At 39.8% G+C, this 15,441-nt stretch overlaps 1 protein-coding gene across 2 annotated transcripts in view; it reads right to left on the bottom strand.

Annotated features, from left to right (window-relative positions):
* The window catches only part of LOC115019394 (transcriptional regulator ATRX-like), a 21,413-nt gene extending 5,972 nt beyond the window's left edge, over window positions 1-15,441 (bottom strand). Inside the window, exons 1-20 of one of the 2 annotated variants that reach the window (XM_029448929.1) lie at window positions 15,246-15,441; window positions 14,221-14,321; window positions 14,073-14,128; window positions 12,611-12,639; window positions 12,191-12,312; window positions 11,743-11,859; window positions 10,968-11,077; window positions 9,926-9,993; window positions 8,060-9,834; window positions 7,595-7,655; window positions 3,251-3,402; window positions 2,888-3,043; window positions 2,700-2,802; window positions 2,041-2,131; window positions 1,739-1,924; window positions 1,337-1,481; window positions 902-1,011; window positions 573-716; window positions 264-441; window positions 16-153 (exon numbers count right to left, since the gene is read on the bottom strand). In XM_029448929.1, the coding sequence (XP_029304789.1) occupies window positions 16-153; window positions 264-441; window positions 573-716; window positions 902-1,011; window positions 1,337-1,481; window positions 1,739-1,924; window positions 2,041-2,131; window positions 2,700-2,802; window positions 2,888-3,043; window positions 3,251-3,402; window positions 7,595-7,655; window positions 8,060-9,834; window positions 9,926-9,993; window positions 10,968-11,077; window positions 11,743-11,859; window positions 12,191-12,312; window positions 12,611-12,639; window positions 14,073-14,128; window positions 14,221-14,321; window positions 15,246-15,265 (3,862 nt within the window). In that variant the 5' untranslated portion in view covers window positions 15,266-15,441. The remainder of the gene's footprint in view (window positions 1-15; window positions 154-263; window positions 442-572; window positions 717-901; window positions 1,012-1,336; window positions 1,482-1,738; window positions 1,925-2,040; window positions 2,132-2,699; window positions 2,803-2,887; window positions 3,044-3,250; window positions 3,403-7,594; window positions 7,656-8,059; window positions 9,835-9,925; window positions 9,994-10,967; window positions 11,078-11,742; window positions 11,860-12,190; window positions 12,313-12,610; window positions 12,640-14,072; window positions 14,129-14,220; window positions 14,322-15,245) is intronic. The other variant, XM_029448930.1, reaches the window with a different exon arrangement.

The raw sequence follows: 15,441 nt of genomic DNA, 5'->3' as shown, positions 1-15,441 counted from the left end.
GTGGGGCAGACGTACACTCATTCAGGTTGTTTTGTAGTGGCGTGCCCGTTAGCACCACTCTCCGTTGGGTCTTGATGGCATTCATAGATTTGGAGATATTGGATGCTTCGTTGCGCAAGATGTGTCCCTCGTCACAAACCGCAAAGTCTGGACCTGAGGAAAAAATATAAAACACAGGAGAGAAAACGTCTACAGATCAAAACAGCTTCAATTAGCAAAGCAAAACAGTTTAATAATATCACGGCATTACAAAGTTACTGTACCTGGATCCACCAGTATGCTCTTTAACTCCTTCTTGCACTTCTCGTCATTGATTTTCTTGGCTAGTGACAGGATGCGGTACATCTCATAGCCCATGATCATCACACCTCCTTCTCTCTTCCACCTCTGCAGAGCCCTGATTCGTTCTGGAGGATGCTTTATTGTAGCCAGCTCTGTGACCTGTAACATATTTGAGTGTAGGAACAATGACAACATATGGACTTGTGTGTTTGCACACGATAGGCAAAGTGTGAGGCATAAAGCATCTGAAGCACAACATTTAGTATTGCCCATTTATGTTTTTTGCATACCGTTACTTTATCCTGTCCCATGTTGCTTTGCCATTTCTTGAACTCGCTGACCCAGTTGAGGATGGTGTTAAGTGGACACACGACCAGGGCCGTTCTGAATTTGAGGTTCTCTGACAGCAGCACCGTGTGGAGGAAAGTTACCATCTATAAAACAACACAGGTATGAATATGAAGCATTGACAATTGACACCAGTCAATAAAGCATTGTATAAGATGGGGAATGTTTATACGGCAAACACAAAAATCTGAATTATTTTCAGGGTGTTGTGCAGCTAGCAATATCTTAAGTGATTTCCAATCAAACCAAGAATAAGCATGTGTGTCTTCACCTGCAGAGTCTTTCCCAGGCCCATGCAGTGTGCCAGTATGCAGCCTGATCCAGGAGAGGAGTTGGCCTTCTTCACAGACTCACAACAACTGTCCCAAATAAACTGGACACCTGTTGGAGAATAAAGAGAACATGGTAAGTAAGTTTTGTCTGAACACAAAAATCAACAGTGAAAATACTGGGATAATAAACAGCAATATTAATCAGCATCAAAGGAATACTTCACCCCCAAAACCGCAAATGCATGTGCTTTAGAAGTAGTGAGCATACGATAAATGAGACTTGGATTACACTGCACAAGTTGTGTGACAGTTTGTAAACAGATGTTTTGATATAGTTTACACATTCACTTCATCAAGAATTTTCTCCGTTTTTTAGATTCTTTGTTCACCGTGGAGGCGAGAAAAAAGTGAGTGAAAAAAGAGCACAAACTAACCGTCCACCTGGTGAGGCTTCAGCCTCGTCACCAGGTTCCTGTGCACCTGAACGAGAGGCTTCTTGGTCTTCTCGTCCTGATCTAGGATCAGCTTGGTAGTGATGGGACACGCCACCAGAGACAGTTCATCCTCGATAACAATGATCTAGAAAAGAATCAAGATAGTCAGCATTTTGTCTGTTTGCTCCTCCCCTCAGAAAATCCCAAAACTAATAACACGTCCTAAAAAGGTGCTACTGTCATCAATAAACGTTCATGTACTGTGCTTACTGTCATTTATCAACAGGGTTATAGCATCTAATGAGCGAGTCCTGGTGCAGAAATGCGTTAAACTGTAAATGCCCCGTGGTCATGGACACGGTGTAGTGTTAAGGTCTGTTTGACCTGCTGTGTATGCAGTACCTCTCTCCTGTCCTCCATCTGTTGTTCCCTTTCTGCCAAACGTTTGCATCTCTCCTCCTCCTCTCTGAGGGCTTCCTGGGTCTCAGCGCGGAGATTCACATCATCGATGATTTTGCGGATCTTTTTGCGTCCTTTGGGGGTGCCTTTACCATCACTGTTCTCCTCATCTGCGTCCTCTTTATCACTCTGCTCAGATACAGAAAGATCCAACAAGCAATATGACCGTTACACACCAGAGCCAACTCTGATTATCAGATACAGAATAATAAACTTATATATAAAGTTATGAAATCCTCTCCTACCTTTTCACTGTTGGAGTCAGACAACCAAATGCAGGGCACTTGCAGCTTCTTTTCGTAACTACTGGACGCCTTCTTCCCTTTACTGGATCCTCTGGAGTTAAAAAGGATATAGAGTTCAAATGAACTAAGTACATATTATATACTGAAGTGTGTGAGTGCTAGTGTGACAGACAGAAAATTATTGTTTTCGTAAATTAAATCTTCATCTGCGCTTGATAGGCTTTTTCAAAGAACACATTTTGACTTGTGACAGTGGGAAAAGCACAGGTTTAATTAAATAATAACATTAATGAAGGCTTATGGATAATGCTGTATCACAATTCCTTGCGGCAGCAACATTTGAAGTGGCACGGCAGACCTACATTAATAACATCCACCGTTGCATAATTAAATTACGTAGACTGGTGTGAGTGCAGTTGGATTATCTCAGGTTGTCTTTTCCTCAGGCCTATACATACTATGACAAGTCAAAATGTCTGCAGTGAAAAAGGCCCATTTGAACGGCTTGACTGTACATGCACTTGGCTACTATTACAGGAACACACACTAAACTTGCTTATACTGTACGTTTGTCATGTATGTTCTTTGGCTATTCTTTATATTGTAACACATTGAGTCTACGCTACTGTTTTTATTAATGGCAGCTGTAATGAATGTACCTTTTGGGTTTGTCTTCACTGGCTTCGTCCTCTGACTGACTCAGCTCCTCGCTCATCCCAAGATCCTCCAGCTCGGACTCGTTACTGTCACCGTCACCATCAGCTTGACAGAAAACAAAATCAGACTTTTGAGCAAAGTAGGTACTCCCCGTTCCCACAGCTCCTAATGTTAGACTCTGTGTCCTTACAGTTCAGGCGTTTGCTGCTGGCTTTTTGCTTGCACTCCGGCTCAGCTCCTTCACTCTCTGCCACGGTCTTGTCACTCGGCGCTCCCTCATCTAAGGTTAGTTTGTGGCGGAGAAGGTGGTGCCTGGTGGTGGGCCCATCAGATGTGGATTCTTCCCCTGCAGCAGATATATTCTATCATTTCCTCCTTTTATAATCCACAAAAGGCACCTTTACAATCCGCACATTGGTTGTAAAGAAATACAAAATTCCACTATAGATCAATAGGACTAAAACGTGAAAAGAAAACTTGTGCTTATAAAAAAGATGCACACACGGAAAGCTAAAATGTGCTACTTAAAAAATTAAATAAAAAAAAGACTTACCATTCTCATCGGTTTCATTCTCCTCATGGTCTTGTTTGACCTCCTTCTCATCCTCTGAATCAGATTCATCCTGTGTCTCCTCATCTGAAGAGATATCGTCGCCCGAGGAGTAGTTGGCTTTGATTTGGGCCAATAGCATTTTCTTAGCGATTCTTTCAAAAGTAGAAAAGAAGGAAAAGGTACCTGAAGTTCATTTCATGATCAGTTAACATCGTCTTCAGCTGGATATTGTTATATTTTAAGGCAAAATCACAATCAAGTGTAATAACAGTTTGACTTAATTAATAAGTGCCAATAATTCCTTATAAATCTGAGGATATTTGAGGAGGAGTCCCCTTTGTACAATCTACAGTACGTGTCGATAATAAAGTCTTGAACTGAGCCACAGATCAGTTCAAGTGAACTGCCACAACACTTGAAGATATACATTTAAAACAGTTCAACAAAAGAAAAATGATACAGAGACATTTTTAAGAGAAAGAATTTATTACAAGTATTCTTCACAGAAAAAAACCAAAGACATTTTTTTAGTTCATTCTCCGTTTGGAAAGTGGAGGGATAACTCAAATTTATTTTCTTGACACTTTCTTTTTTTTTTCTACATTTCTAGTTCATCCAGTTGTGGCAGCTCGCAGTTAAATAGCTACAGGTGTTTTGAACACAAACAGATGACTGGAAGGAGACATGCTCCTCCTCTTCCAGACAATTATTATTGTGTTTAAGACAGAAAAAAACATGTAGGACACAAAACACCAAATTACTAACAAAGTACATAAATATTCACTCAGAATGAAACGTAAATTCTACTTTTATAATACTCCAGTGGAGCAAAAAAAGAAAAGGAGGAAATTACGCACATAATCTGCTCCAGTTCATGATAAACATGAGGTCTTCAAAAAATGTAAAACGTTTATGGTTTTAAAACCGTATAGTTTTTTTGACAAGTCATTAGTTACCCTTTTAAACCCCTTCTACATCTGCCCGTGTGCAACGCGCAAGCTCCAACACGGTGCTGACATGTAAAAAAAACACATGAGTCAAACAGCTCGCAGCTCTGGCTCGAGTTCGTCTACTGTCCGGTCAGTTGTCCATCCTGCGTTTACCCTATCTCACCACTCAACCTGCAGAACACGCTACAGGTCCAATCCTGATCTCAAAGTGGGTGGTCAATGCAGGTCACGGGAGATAACTGCCATTTTCACTGGCGGAACATGTCCAATGAGAGTATAACAGTATAACAATGCCAGACGACAGCAGCAGTAACAGGCCCACGCCTTGGATCTCAATCGACATGCTTCGACTGGGAAAAAAGGACGAAACAGAAAAACACTGAAGAGAAATTAAAACACTGTCACACATGAATTTGGCTTCATCGCCTGTAATCGCATGCTGTTTGGATTTCAAATAGAACAACAGTACTTTTCATGTTTTGGTCCACTAACTACAAACAATGTAAACTTTACATTTCTGCTGACCATTTTTCTTAAGATAAAGTTGTGCTATCGCTACAGCTGAAAACAGACGTTAAAAAAAATAAATAAATAAAAACGTGTTGGTGCCGATCGGAGGCTACAATATCCCAGATTTAAGAGAGTGTTGCCTAACAGCACTGCATTCACTGCTGTGCTGTCAGGAAATCCGACCTGGAAAAAACATAAGAAACAAACATGGATGTCATTACAGGCACAATGTGACTTTGGTCCCTTTTTACATTATGATAGTTGTTGTTTCACAGCCCACTCTCAATTCTCAGATATACAACGTTCCCATTTACGTTTAAAAGAACTGACCCGCAAGGCTTTAACACAAATTGTCGCCATTACTTTAGAAAGACGCAACAGCTGTTTACCCTGTCAGGGTTTAAGTCTCCGCAAGTTTAACAGTAAAATGTAATTCTTCAGTTCTAAAAGCTAGAGTATGCTTCGAATATAGTAAATATAAATAGTTAAAATAGTCAGCAGTAATGTATACTCTGTGTATAGAAAGTGGGGGTAAACATACAAAAACACTGAGTGTGTTTCCGATGAACACTGATGATGTCTCGTTGTTCAAATGTCATTCCTCCGTGCTTTGAGCATGGATGCATTACAATAATAAAACAAAATGTATTACAAAAAGTAATTTCTGAATACATGTGACAGTAGATTTTCTTCATTGTTTTACAATTTCATCGAGGGTCTTTCTAGGTCAGGGTATGTCACATGACCTCCAATCTCAACGGCAAAATCGCCACACAACGCCCACACTGTTCCTCAAGGCTTGGCTTTGAACAGCTATACCAAAATTTCATCCACCTCCATTGTACTGGGGTGGTGTCAGAATTCTCTCTGACAGATATTTCAAAACCTCATCAGATAAAACAGAGACTGGTGGCGTGGCTATATACTGCTCAAGGTACAGTAGTGGGAAAATATGCCTTTCCAATTTGAGAAAAGCCAACAGAGAGAATCTCTGTCAAAGCAGCACCATCAGAGAAACAGTCTCTGAAATCAAGTAGAAAACGTTTTGTTAGAGGTCACTGAAAATGTTCAGCCCTCTAAATCACTACTAAAGCATATTTCATAAAAGTCCATGTTCACAAGCTCCAACACCACTTTGACCAGATGTGTCCGTATTTCAAATACGATAACACTAAAAGATACAAGAACTAAGGTCAGTGGTGCATAAGTGTGTAAAGCATGATAATACTAATAAATAAGATTGATCCACAGAAAAGCTGAACGGCAGCTCCACCCATCACAGACCAAATATTTCAAATGGCACTTAATTTGTTTATGACATTTACTTGAGATCTTTGACAGTCAATGGAGCCAATAATACACTGAATGTATCAGATGTATGCATGACATAATTCAATGCAATTTAAGGCATACAATGAGTGTCAATCCGTCGTAAAGTCTGCTCTGGAGAACACTAGGCGTGGTTGTGGGAGTGTCAGCGGCCCAATAGGACTGTTATTCGCAGTTTCTGGAGCTGCGGTAAATAAACTTTCTTGAAAAGGCGATACTCTCCACTCCAGAGCTAGTAGCTTGCATGTGAACTACAGTCGTTTCAACAGAAGATAAAACATACCAGGAGTATTATGTCACATTCAGATGTATTATCCATCATGGTAACAAAGTGTAAATGCCAGAGGCTTGCTGTGAATGCCCTGAATATACCACTACAAAGCACCATTTAACAATCCAATAAGGACTGTCAAACAATCTGCAGCTCAAATCCATCTACTGCGACTGGCTGCTAATGTTGGTGTCTAAAATAATTTGCATATTATTAAACACGATGGAAAAGAATGTAAAATAGTTTATGGTGTTTTGAGTAACCTTTCAGGCGTTTATTACCAGAAATATTATCTAGGTTTAAAAATGTTGCGTCAGCTGGACAGTGAGAGTAGCCCTATAACAAATCCTGAGATGTATAGATGTTCATGACACCATCAGTATAGTCTTTTAAAACAGAGTAATAAATCAGACCGAAGAAATATCAATCAGCATTGACATCAAATACAAGCCCATTCACGAAATAAGTCATGTGTGCTCGAAGAATTGCGATGGAAATTTAACTTTTGTGCCTCAAAGAACTCAAAAGCTGAATAACATAAAGCTAAAAGTCACCTTTTTGATATTTATACAGATCATAATTTTTTGCAGATAATCCGTCACACGTTTCAAACGTCATCTGTAAATAACAATTAAGTTAAAAGTGCTGCTCAATGGAGAACAGTTCTTTGTGTATTCTGTAATAACGCAGAAGTAGACTGAAGTTTTTAAACTTTCTAAATATATTTTAAAATCCTGTCATGAACAGGTTGAGCTATAAGGCTGAAAAAAGTTTCATTCACTGTTCAAATGTATGCTCAGACCTCATCATGGGCAAAGTGGGTCAACTGCAGGATTCCTCCTTTTGTATCAGCTTAGTATGCCGAAAATAATAAAAGTATGGTTTACAACCTAATAATAATAAGAATAAGAATAAGAATAATAAGAATAAAATTTTTAAGTTAGATACATGTATATACTTGCACACCAAATAAAACAGACACACATTCTATGTGTGTTCTGTATTAAAAGCAATACAATTTAAATTAAAATAAAACAGCCGTGCAAAGTAGCTCATCATTCACAAGCTTGTTCTAGGCAGGTTCAGATTCACTGCATCACAAGGTTGTGCTTCACAGAGTACCTCTAGGATGTGTATTTGATTGCTGAGCCTCTGCTGCAGCTACGCTTTGGTCTTGTTTGAATAGGCTGCAACTGAGTCTTAATGACGTGGGTGTTGCTAGATTTTGCAAAGAGTTTGGGCTTCGAAGTTGCCTTTCTCCCACACAGGCTTTTTGAACCATACCTATTTTCTGGATCATCATCATCTTCTGCAGCCCACGAGAGCCCAGAGTGATCCTCTTCTCCTTCAAAAAACAAAAATTAGAAACATAAATTGCCATATTGTTTCAGCAGAAAAACAACATCCATCATCAAAGAACAATGGCAGGCCAAGAGACATTGTGTGTGTGTGTGTGTGTGTGTGTGTGTGTGTGTGTGTGTGTGTGTGTGTGTATTCCTAAAGACTCTGATACAATCCCATATCTGCATATAAGTTGATTTTCATCTTGATTAGGCAACATGCGGGTAGCACTCTGTATCACAGGCTGATGTTTAAACATATCATGTCATCACAGTCCAGTAGATTCAGTGGGGAGTAGGAGCCAGCATTACCCATTATGATTTCCACCAGTAACTGAATAAACTACTTCTAATCGTTGACGAGACGTACAGTAGATCTAGGTAATATAATATTAAATATAAGACTCACCCGATGATTGGTGGAATGCTGCTGCCCCCAGTAAGGCCACATCTTCAGTGATTGGCTTCATCTTCTGATCACTTCCTTCACTCCCAGAGTCATCTTCATCCTCTTCATCTTCATCTTCATCTTCGCTTGATGAGGATGACGACTCCATCGCTTTCTGGAGAGATTTAGTCTTAGACTTTCCAGCCTGTATCCTACCCGGGTTTATAGCTGAACCGTCATCCTCTCTTTTGACGTGGGGAGACTTCCCTATTGGCCTCAGTGTATTTAAGTGTTGCATTTTCTTCTGCGAGTCTTGATCATCACTAGAGGAATCTGTCCCAATTTCCCTTCGAGATTTTACCCTTCTGTTACTTGAGTCGGACTCGGGGGAAATGTCCAGCATCTTGCGTTTGCGGCGCATGTTCTCCGGGGAGATCGGGGTGTTCTTCGTGAGCCAAAAGAGACATTTCTTGGCCACCTTAGTTGACGCTTTTCCCGCGTTCTCATCACTCTTGGGTTCATCGGAGCTTTGCGTCATAGCAGCTCGCTCAAGCAGAGCTACAGGGACTTCATCGGAGTCAGAGTCGTCTCTTGCTCTGCTCAGAATATTTTCTTCAGTGTTATTGGCAGGTACCGTGTTGGAAGTTTCCTCGTGGTCAGAGTCACTGTCACTGTCTGCTGCTGAATGAGACTTTGTGGCCTTGACATCACTTGGTCGCCGCAAAGGTGTCGTCTTCACGCGAGGAGAGCGTCTATTGCCTTGTTCCTCTTCTGGATGTAGAGATGCGCTAGAGTTGTCATTGCTCAACTTGCTGTCAGCTTTAGTCCCTTCAACAAATGTGTCTTTGTCTTCTGATACAACCTTTCCCTCTGACGTTTTATCGTTCATGTGGAGGTCCGTCTCCATCATTGGGGCATCAGAGGATGTCTCCTGCTCCATTGGTACAGGTGTGAGTTTTACAACTAGTTTTTTAGTCATGTTGATCGCACTTTCAGAAGACTTAAAGCCAATCGTCTGATCATGTGAAGCTGAATCCATGTTTTCGCCGGGGCAGGCATGTGCAGTTCTCCCATCTGTGAAGACCTTGGAGTCAGAATCATAATCTTCCAAATGTTCCGCAGCCAATTTCTGCAAGTCACTCAAACACCTTTCATCAGGGATGTCTGGCTGTGTGTTGGCATCTATTACAGGTTGTGCATCAAAGTCTTCACTAAAGAACTTTTCCCAACAGCTCATGACATCCAAGTCACTGAATTCTTCCTTAAGGCTATCCTCGAGTGCTGTAAGTGATTTCCGCAAACCTTTAACTACTGACAAAAAAGAATTCAGGTACAGCTTGCGAACAACAGGTGTTTGTTTGTTCGTCGTCACATTATGAATGAAATTGACAAATGTCCGGTTTAAGATGTTTGTCGAGTCCACCAAATGTTTGGCCCTTTTGGTAACATCCTTTGAAATCTGCAGTGTGTTGTAGTTGAACACCACATTACCATCCATACCAGTGTGATCCCAGTTATCCAAAGGAATGTTTTGTGGCAAGTGTGGCAACATGTGGTAAAGTTGAGATTTCTCCGGCTCTACTCGGTTCTTCCTGCGCTGCTCCATGTTCTCCAGGATGCTGTCACAGGCCATCACCAGGTCAAAAAGTGGCTCTGGGCTACACACATAGCAGTACCACTTGCTTTCCAAGATGCCAGACAGCTCTTTCCTTCCCAAATTTCTTAGAATACACTTCTTGCAGAAGGCATTACTACAGTAGTCACAACAGATCAAGTTGCCTCCTTCAGCACACCATCTGCATGAGGGGGGAAAAGACATAATAAATACATTTGATAAATGCTTATGTTTATACTTCAGTTAAAATATTAAGTACAACAAATTCCTACCTGCACTGCTCATCCATTCCATCCCCATCCTTGCTGATGTCATCACTTGAGTAATACTTGTAGCAGGACTGACAAAAACAAAACATTTATTGGACCAGACAGTTTGGACAAAAGGTATACTAGAAACATGGGAGGATCTTTTAACACTAGAAATGTATTAAGCAATAACATAATTCATTCGAGTTGATTGATATGTTTATTCTTGTGAGCAAAGATTAAATATTCATGGTGGCTCTTTTGAATTATTACCTTCGAAGACAGAATCATTTTAGCAAACTTGAATTCTTAAAACCAAACCTTCTCAATAATATCTTACATCAGTCAAACAGTTGTGTTGACAGACGTACTTTGAATATGAAATGACAATAATGGCTAACGTTCACATTGACTTTAGTCTGCGTAGTAGTGCTGTAACATTTGTGTGTTCCTGCCAAAACCGCCTGTAGTCGAGGGTTCATGGTCGCGCGCAGAATGCGCTGAGGTTAGCACTGCAAACTGATTGCCATGCGAGTCAGTAACACTATTAAAAGACCCGCCTTCAGGTTCCCGATACACTCCAACAGCAACGGAGAGAGAGTTGTGTATAAACAAGGACGGTGTGTCAGCATTGCTCCATTGTGTAGGGTATCAATGGGATTGCTACAGGTGGACCATAATAATTTAATATTAGACAAATAACAGTCTTCTTAATTGACTTATTACTCATGAGTTTGTTTTTTACTGTTTTATATAGTTGCTAATCTGCAGTTTAAACCACGGTTCATGTCAGTACTTTCAACATCATCAAGTATTCAACATCAAAGACACCCACCAAAAGCAAACAGGACTAAGACAGAAACTAGGGATGTCAAAAAGAGCAAAAGGCACAACACTCTAAAATGTCACTTTAGTCTTGATTGCAATTTCATGTTAACTCCAGTGTTTACTCTTTGGTAACAACATACATTTAAGTACATTTCCCAGGGTTTCTGACCTTTGAAGAGAGTTGAAAAAAGACACAAAAGAGGTCATATATTTCTGGCATATAAATAAGTAGACCTACCTTGCAAATAAGTACTTTCAGAACTGGATGTCGATAAAAGGAATCTCTCTGGAAGTGGTTAACTTGTCGGCCACAAGCAGTGCAACTGACAATTTCCATGTGTTCAACTCCTATGAAAGCACACCACCGTCATTAGCAATAAAAAGGTTATAATAACAGCTTCATTATCCATCCATCCATCCATCGACTACCGCTTATCCAGGGTCGGGTCATGGGGGCAGCAGCTCCAGTAAGGAACCCCAAACTTCCCTTCTCCGGGCCACATCCTCCAGCTCCAACTGGGGGATCCCGAGGCGTTCCCAGGCCAGTGAGGAGATATAATCTCTCCACCAAGTCCTGGGTCTTCCCCGGGGTCTCTAACCAGCTGGACGTGCCTGGAACACCTCCCTAGGGAGGCGGCCAGGTGGCCAGCTTCATTAGTTGTTTAGAAATGTGTGAGAAAGCCCTTTTGTATCTCTAACCACTGGTTAAGATACAAAAACTTGCCATAAGCAGTGCGAAAGTGGGAGAGCAGCATGTGGAGCAGCTTTTTTTCAAAGTCAAATCTCCAGTGATCTCTCTCACATCAAGATAATGATCAAGCCGTATTTATCACACAGTGAAGTGAATTTTCAGTTTGTTTTGACCACTAGAGTGGTTTTTAAGTCTGGGATTTTTGTTCACATGCAATCAATGCTTGAGTACCCCAACAAGTGTCTTATTTTTGTTTCACTTGAAGAAATGACTGGCTGAGTAATCATGAAGTGATGTGCAATGTTATGACAATATTACTGACCTCCACGTCTTCTCGAAAACTCTTTCCGCAGTACCCCTGGTTTCCGGCTGCGAAACTCAGGACCCCTGAAGTCATCTTTCCCATTATCAACAGGTTCAGGCCTCACCAGGACAGTGCCTGTGCAAACAAAACATAACAGTAATAAATCAAACATATTCATTATTAAATATGTAATATTACCGAAAGCTGGGGACACACCTAAAGACTTCTTACGCCCTTTAGATATATTAAAAAGACAAAATACCACGTTTATAATGACTGACTTGTGGCCACCTAAATATGTATTTTTTCATATTTTTTGCATCCCCCAAAATTTCCAAGACCAATTCTTATCTAAAACAACACTGAAACATAATTGACACCAATCCAAAAATGCACTGCATTTGTTCTGAAAAGTTACGAGCAGAGTAAATAAATGAAGTAGAATAGGAAAAAGGTTCAGGCCTACCTTTTGGTAATCTAGTGATATCAGGGTGACTATTTGCAATGACTGGTAAAACCACGTCCTCACTTGCATTCGAGTCCCCAGATTCATCCAGTCCAGAGTGCCGTATGACAACAGACGGTTTTCTGTAATATGAGAGAAACAGAAAAAAATGTAAGAGCAAAGCAACCTTCCCACAGGTGGGGAGTGTACTTAGTGTATAAGCTAATGGCACTGCAAAATCATCATTATCCTTCAATCTGATGAATCAGACTATTGATTTACACTTTCACTTGGTCTGAGCAAATAGTTTGCTTCACATTTGCAAAACATTGGATTTCCCTTTACTTCAACAACAAGCTGCATTTAGGCATTAAATCTGGACTGTTTCATTACATACCATACATGTATATGCTTACAGGGTGAAATGTAATGCCAACTCACCTCCTTGAGTATTTTGTATCCACTCCTGCCTACAAAACAAGACAGTTTATTAGATTAGTTGTCGCTGGAAGCATTAACGTCATTTTAGTGTTGAGTTTAGTGTTCACTCAGCAGGTAGTACTTTGTTTATGCAAACAATATCATTCTGGGAGATTGAGTCTCGGAAATAAATAGTTAGGATATAATATCATTTTCCTAGAATACTGAATGAATAGGAGGTATGAATAACTACATAGAGTTAGACTACTGTTCAGAGAGCAGAAACTATTCGTTGAGTAGTTGGGAGAAACCATGGGAAATTAACAAGACTGTTAAACTACATTATGCTTAACATGACAGAGACAGGGAGATCCTGAAGCAAACAATTTAATTTGCAATTAGCTTCTAATTAAAATGTTGGATTACATTCCCGTCAACTAAAGCATAAAAAGAAGCCTTAAGTGTGAAATGGTGTTTCCAAAGCATCACTGCCATCTGGGCGTAGGAGTTTTTATAAAGTTGCGGCGCGGCCACAGCAGCCTCGTCAACATCATGAAGCGGATGAGAAAACGTTACTTGGCCCAGTGAATGGAAAGTTTACATTAATAAAGTCCCGGATGTAACTGTTGATGCTCCGTTCTGTGAGATTCCTGCAGCAAAGAATGTTCGAACCACCGAGAACTTCAAGCTGAAATATATATTGAAATATAGATATATATAACCTCAATGCAAAGCACTGAGCAGCTCGGAGCTAGCTAGCACCGCCGCTGCTAAAGTGAGCGACCCGCCTCGTAATTGTGGCAAACAAGATATTGGAGAAAGCATTGAAATAAAAGACATATTGACCTTTAAGTTTATAATGCTACTCATTGATTCACTCATCTTCCAAAATCCATTTGAATATTTTTGAAATGCTTCTCACAGCAAATATTGATATATGCGATTAATTAATCACAAAGCTTGTAATTAAGCAGTGCTTTACCTTGTTGTCTGCATCATGAGCATTACATCTTTATATGGTTACTAATGTGGCAATAGACTTTTACTTTGGTCATTACAGTATTAAAACTAAGGCAACCGAAAAAGTGTCATTCAATAGCTTGTGTGTTAACCACCATTTCAATCATAAACATTATATAATATAAACATTAACTAACATTACTATCCACTTTTCTGATGAACATTTTGCTTGAGGGTTTCAAGTATCCACTTGTGATAAAACTCACAGACTAAAACTAGATGCATTTTATGACAAAGGTTAATTGCTTCCATTTAGTGTGGCTTTAATGGTTATTAGAAAGTGCTGGTAATGGTACTAAATACCAAATGCAATTGTAATGAAAAAGACGCAAAGTACGGCACTGTTGTACATTTCTGAATATGACAACATTTTGTGTTGGATCCAGTTAAAGGTTTCCTGGCACCATTGGTATGACCACTGTACAGAGATGTATATGACAAAACCCCAAGAATGGTTAGTTACCTCCGTCACAGTATGACCTAGTGAGTTTCCCACAGAACAGCTCCTGTTTGTCGGACCTGTCAACAAATGATTCATTAAAAATGTTCATGAAGCATGTAAATATGAGAATTTTCCATCACTCATGATTATATTAAATCAAAAGCTGTACCATCAGCTGAGGTTGGCGAGCCATTGCTGTCCTCAACAGTAGATTGAGCCAAGTACTCATGCAGTTTGTTGACCAATACATTCAGCTTGCTGGTAGTGGTGCTACAGTGAAGGAAAAAAGAACATGATCATGGTAAACTTGACGGTTAGATGTGGCCAGCTGGTTAATCTAATTGTTGGTTCAAAAGTCTGATTCATATACTTCATTAGCATTAGTAATGATGTGATGTGAATCAACTGTTCATCGTCCACGACACTATCAACTTAAATCACATTAAAAATCTACATCAAAACTTTTGCTCTCCAAATATAGTAGTAGAATATGAAAAGAAAATATTATGTTTCACAAAGTATTATGTTACAGATTTCCAGAAAGAGTGATGGTTGAAACCTGACAACACAGTCCCAATTTAAAGGCTCGCCCAAATGCAGCTACACAACCCTAACCCTAAAGCTCTCAGTATCCAACTGTTTATTGTTTTTGTTTATGTATTGTGTGTAATCCACTATGTTTAGCAGTGAAACATTACAACTCATATTGTAAAATGGACTATTGTGAGTTGTGGTACTATTTTGACGTATGAAGGCAAATGACCTGTAATGAAATATTGAAATAACTGACATACAAATTAAGAAAACCCTCCATAGTTTGGGTGTCTGTAAAACTGCACATTTCAATTAGGGAAAAGACACTAACTCAATCTGGTCATAAGAAACACATACATGGCTAAATTTAAATTCAACAGCACAAACTACATTATTTAAAACGTTAGTTATTGTAGCATTAGCTACGAAAAGATAACTAGCATTAACAGTACATCTGTTACCTGAGACGTCAAAAAAGACGACTTACATGCTGTGTTGACCACGTTAACAATACTTCGTTTTAGTGAGCAGCTAGCTAAACCAGAATTATCGTTATCATTGGTATCAGTCTTGGTAGCTGTTAGCTGCTACAGCTGGCTAGTAGCTAAGCTAGCTCGCTGTTATGTGATGTTATAACGTTAGACAACGCGTTTGTTTTACCTCAGCATTGCTGCAGACATATCGTGACGTATGTGAACAACCGCAGTCGTTCAAATCCTTATAGCTTCATGATAACAATATATTCTTGTAAAAACGTGGCGCTCAATCTGCGCTCAGGACCCCATCACAAAGCTAAACTGTAAAGAGGCACTCTTCCTTTAGTGATTTTTTCTTCCTGACCAACAATGTTAACCTA

The sequence above is a fragment of the Cottoperca gobio genome, chromosome 14 (assembly GCF_900634415.1).
Source record: "Cottoperca gobio chromosome 14, fCotGob3.1, whole genome shotgun sequence".
Taxonomy (NCBI): Eukaryota; Metazoa; Chordata; class Actinopteri; order Perciformes; family Bovichtidae; genus Cottoperca; species Cottoperca gobio.
The sequence above is the reverse complement of the archived record's forward strand: the minus strand, read 5'-3'. Positions and strand labels throughout refer to the sequence as shown.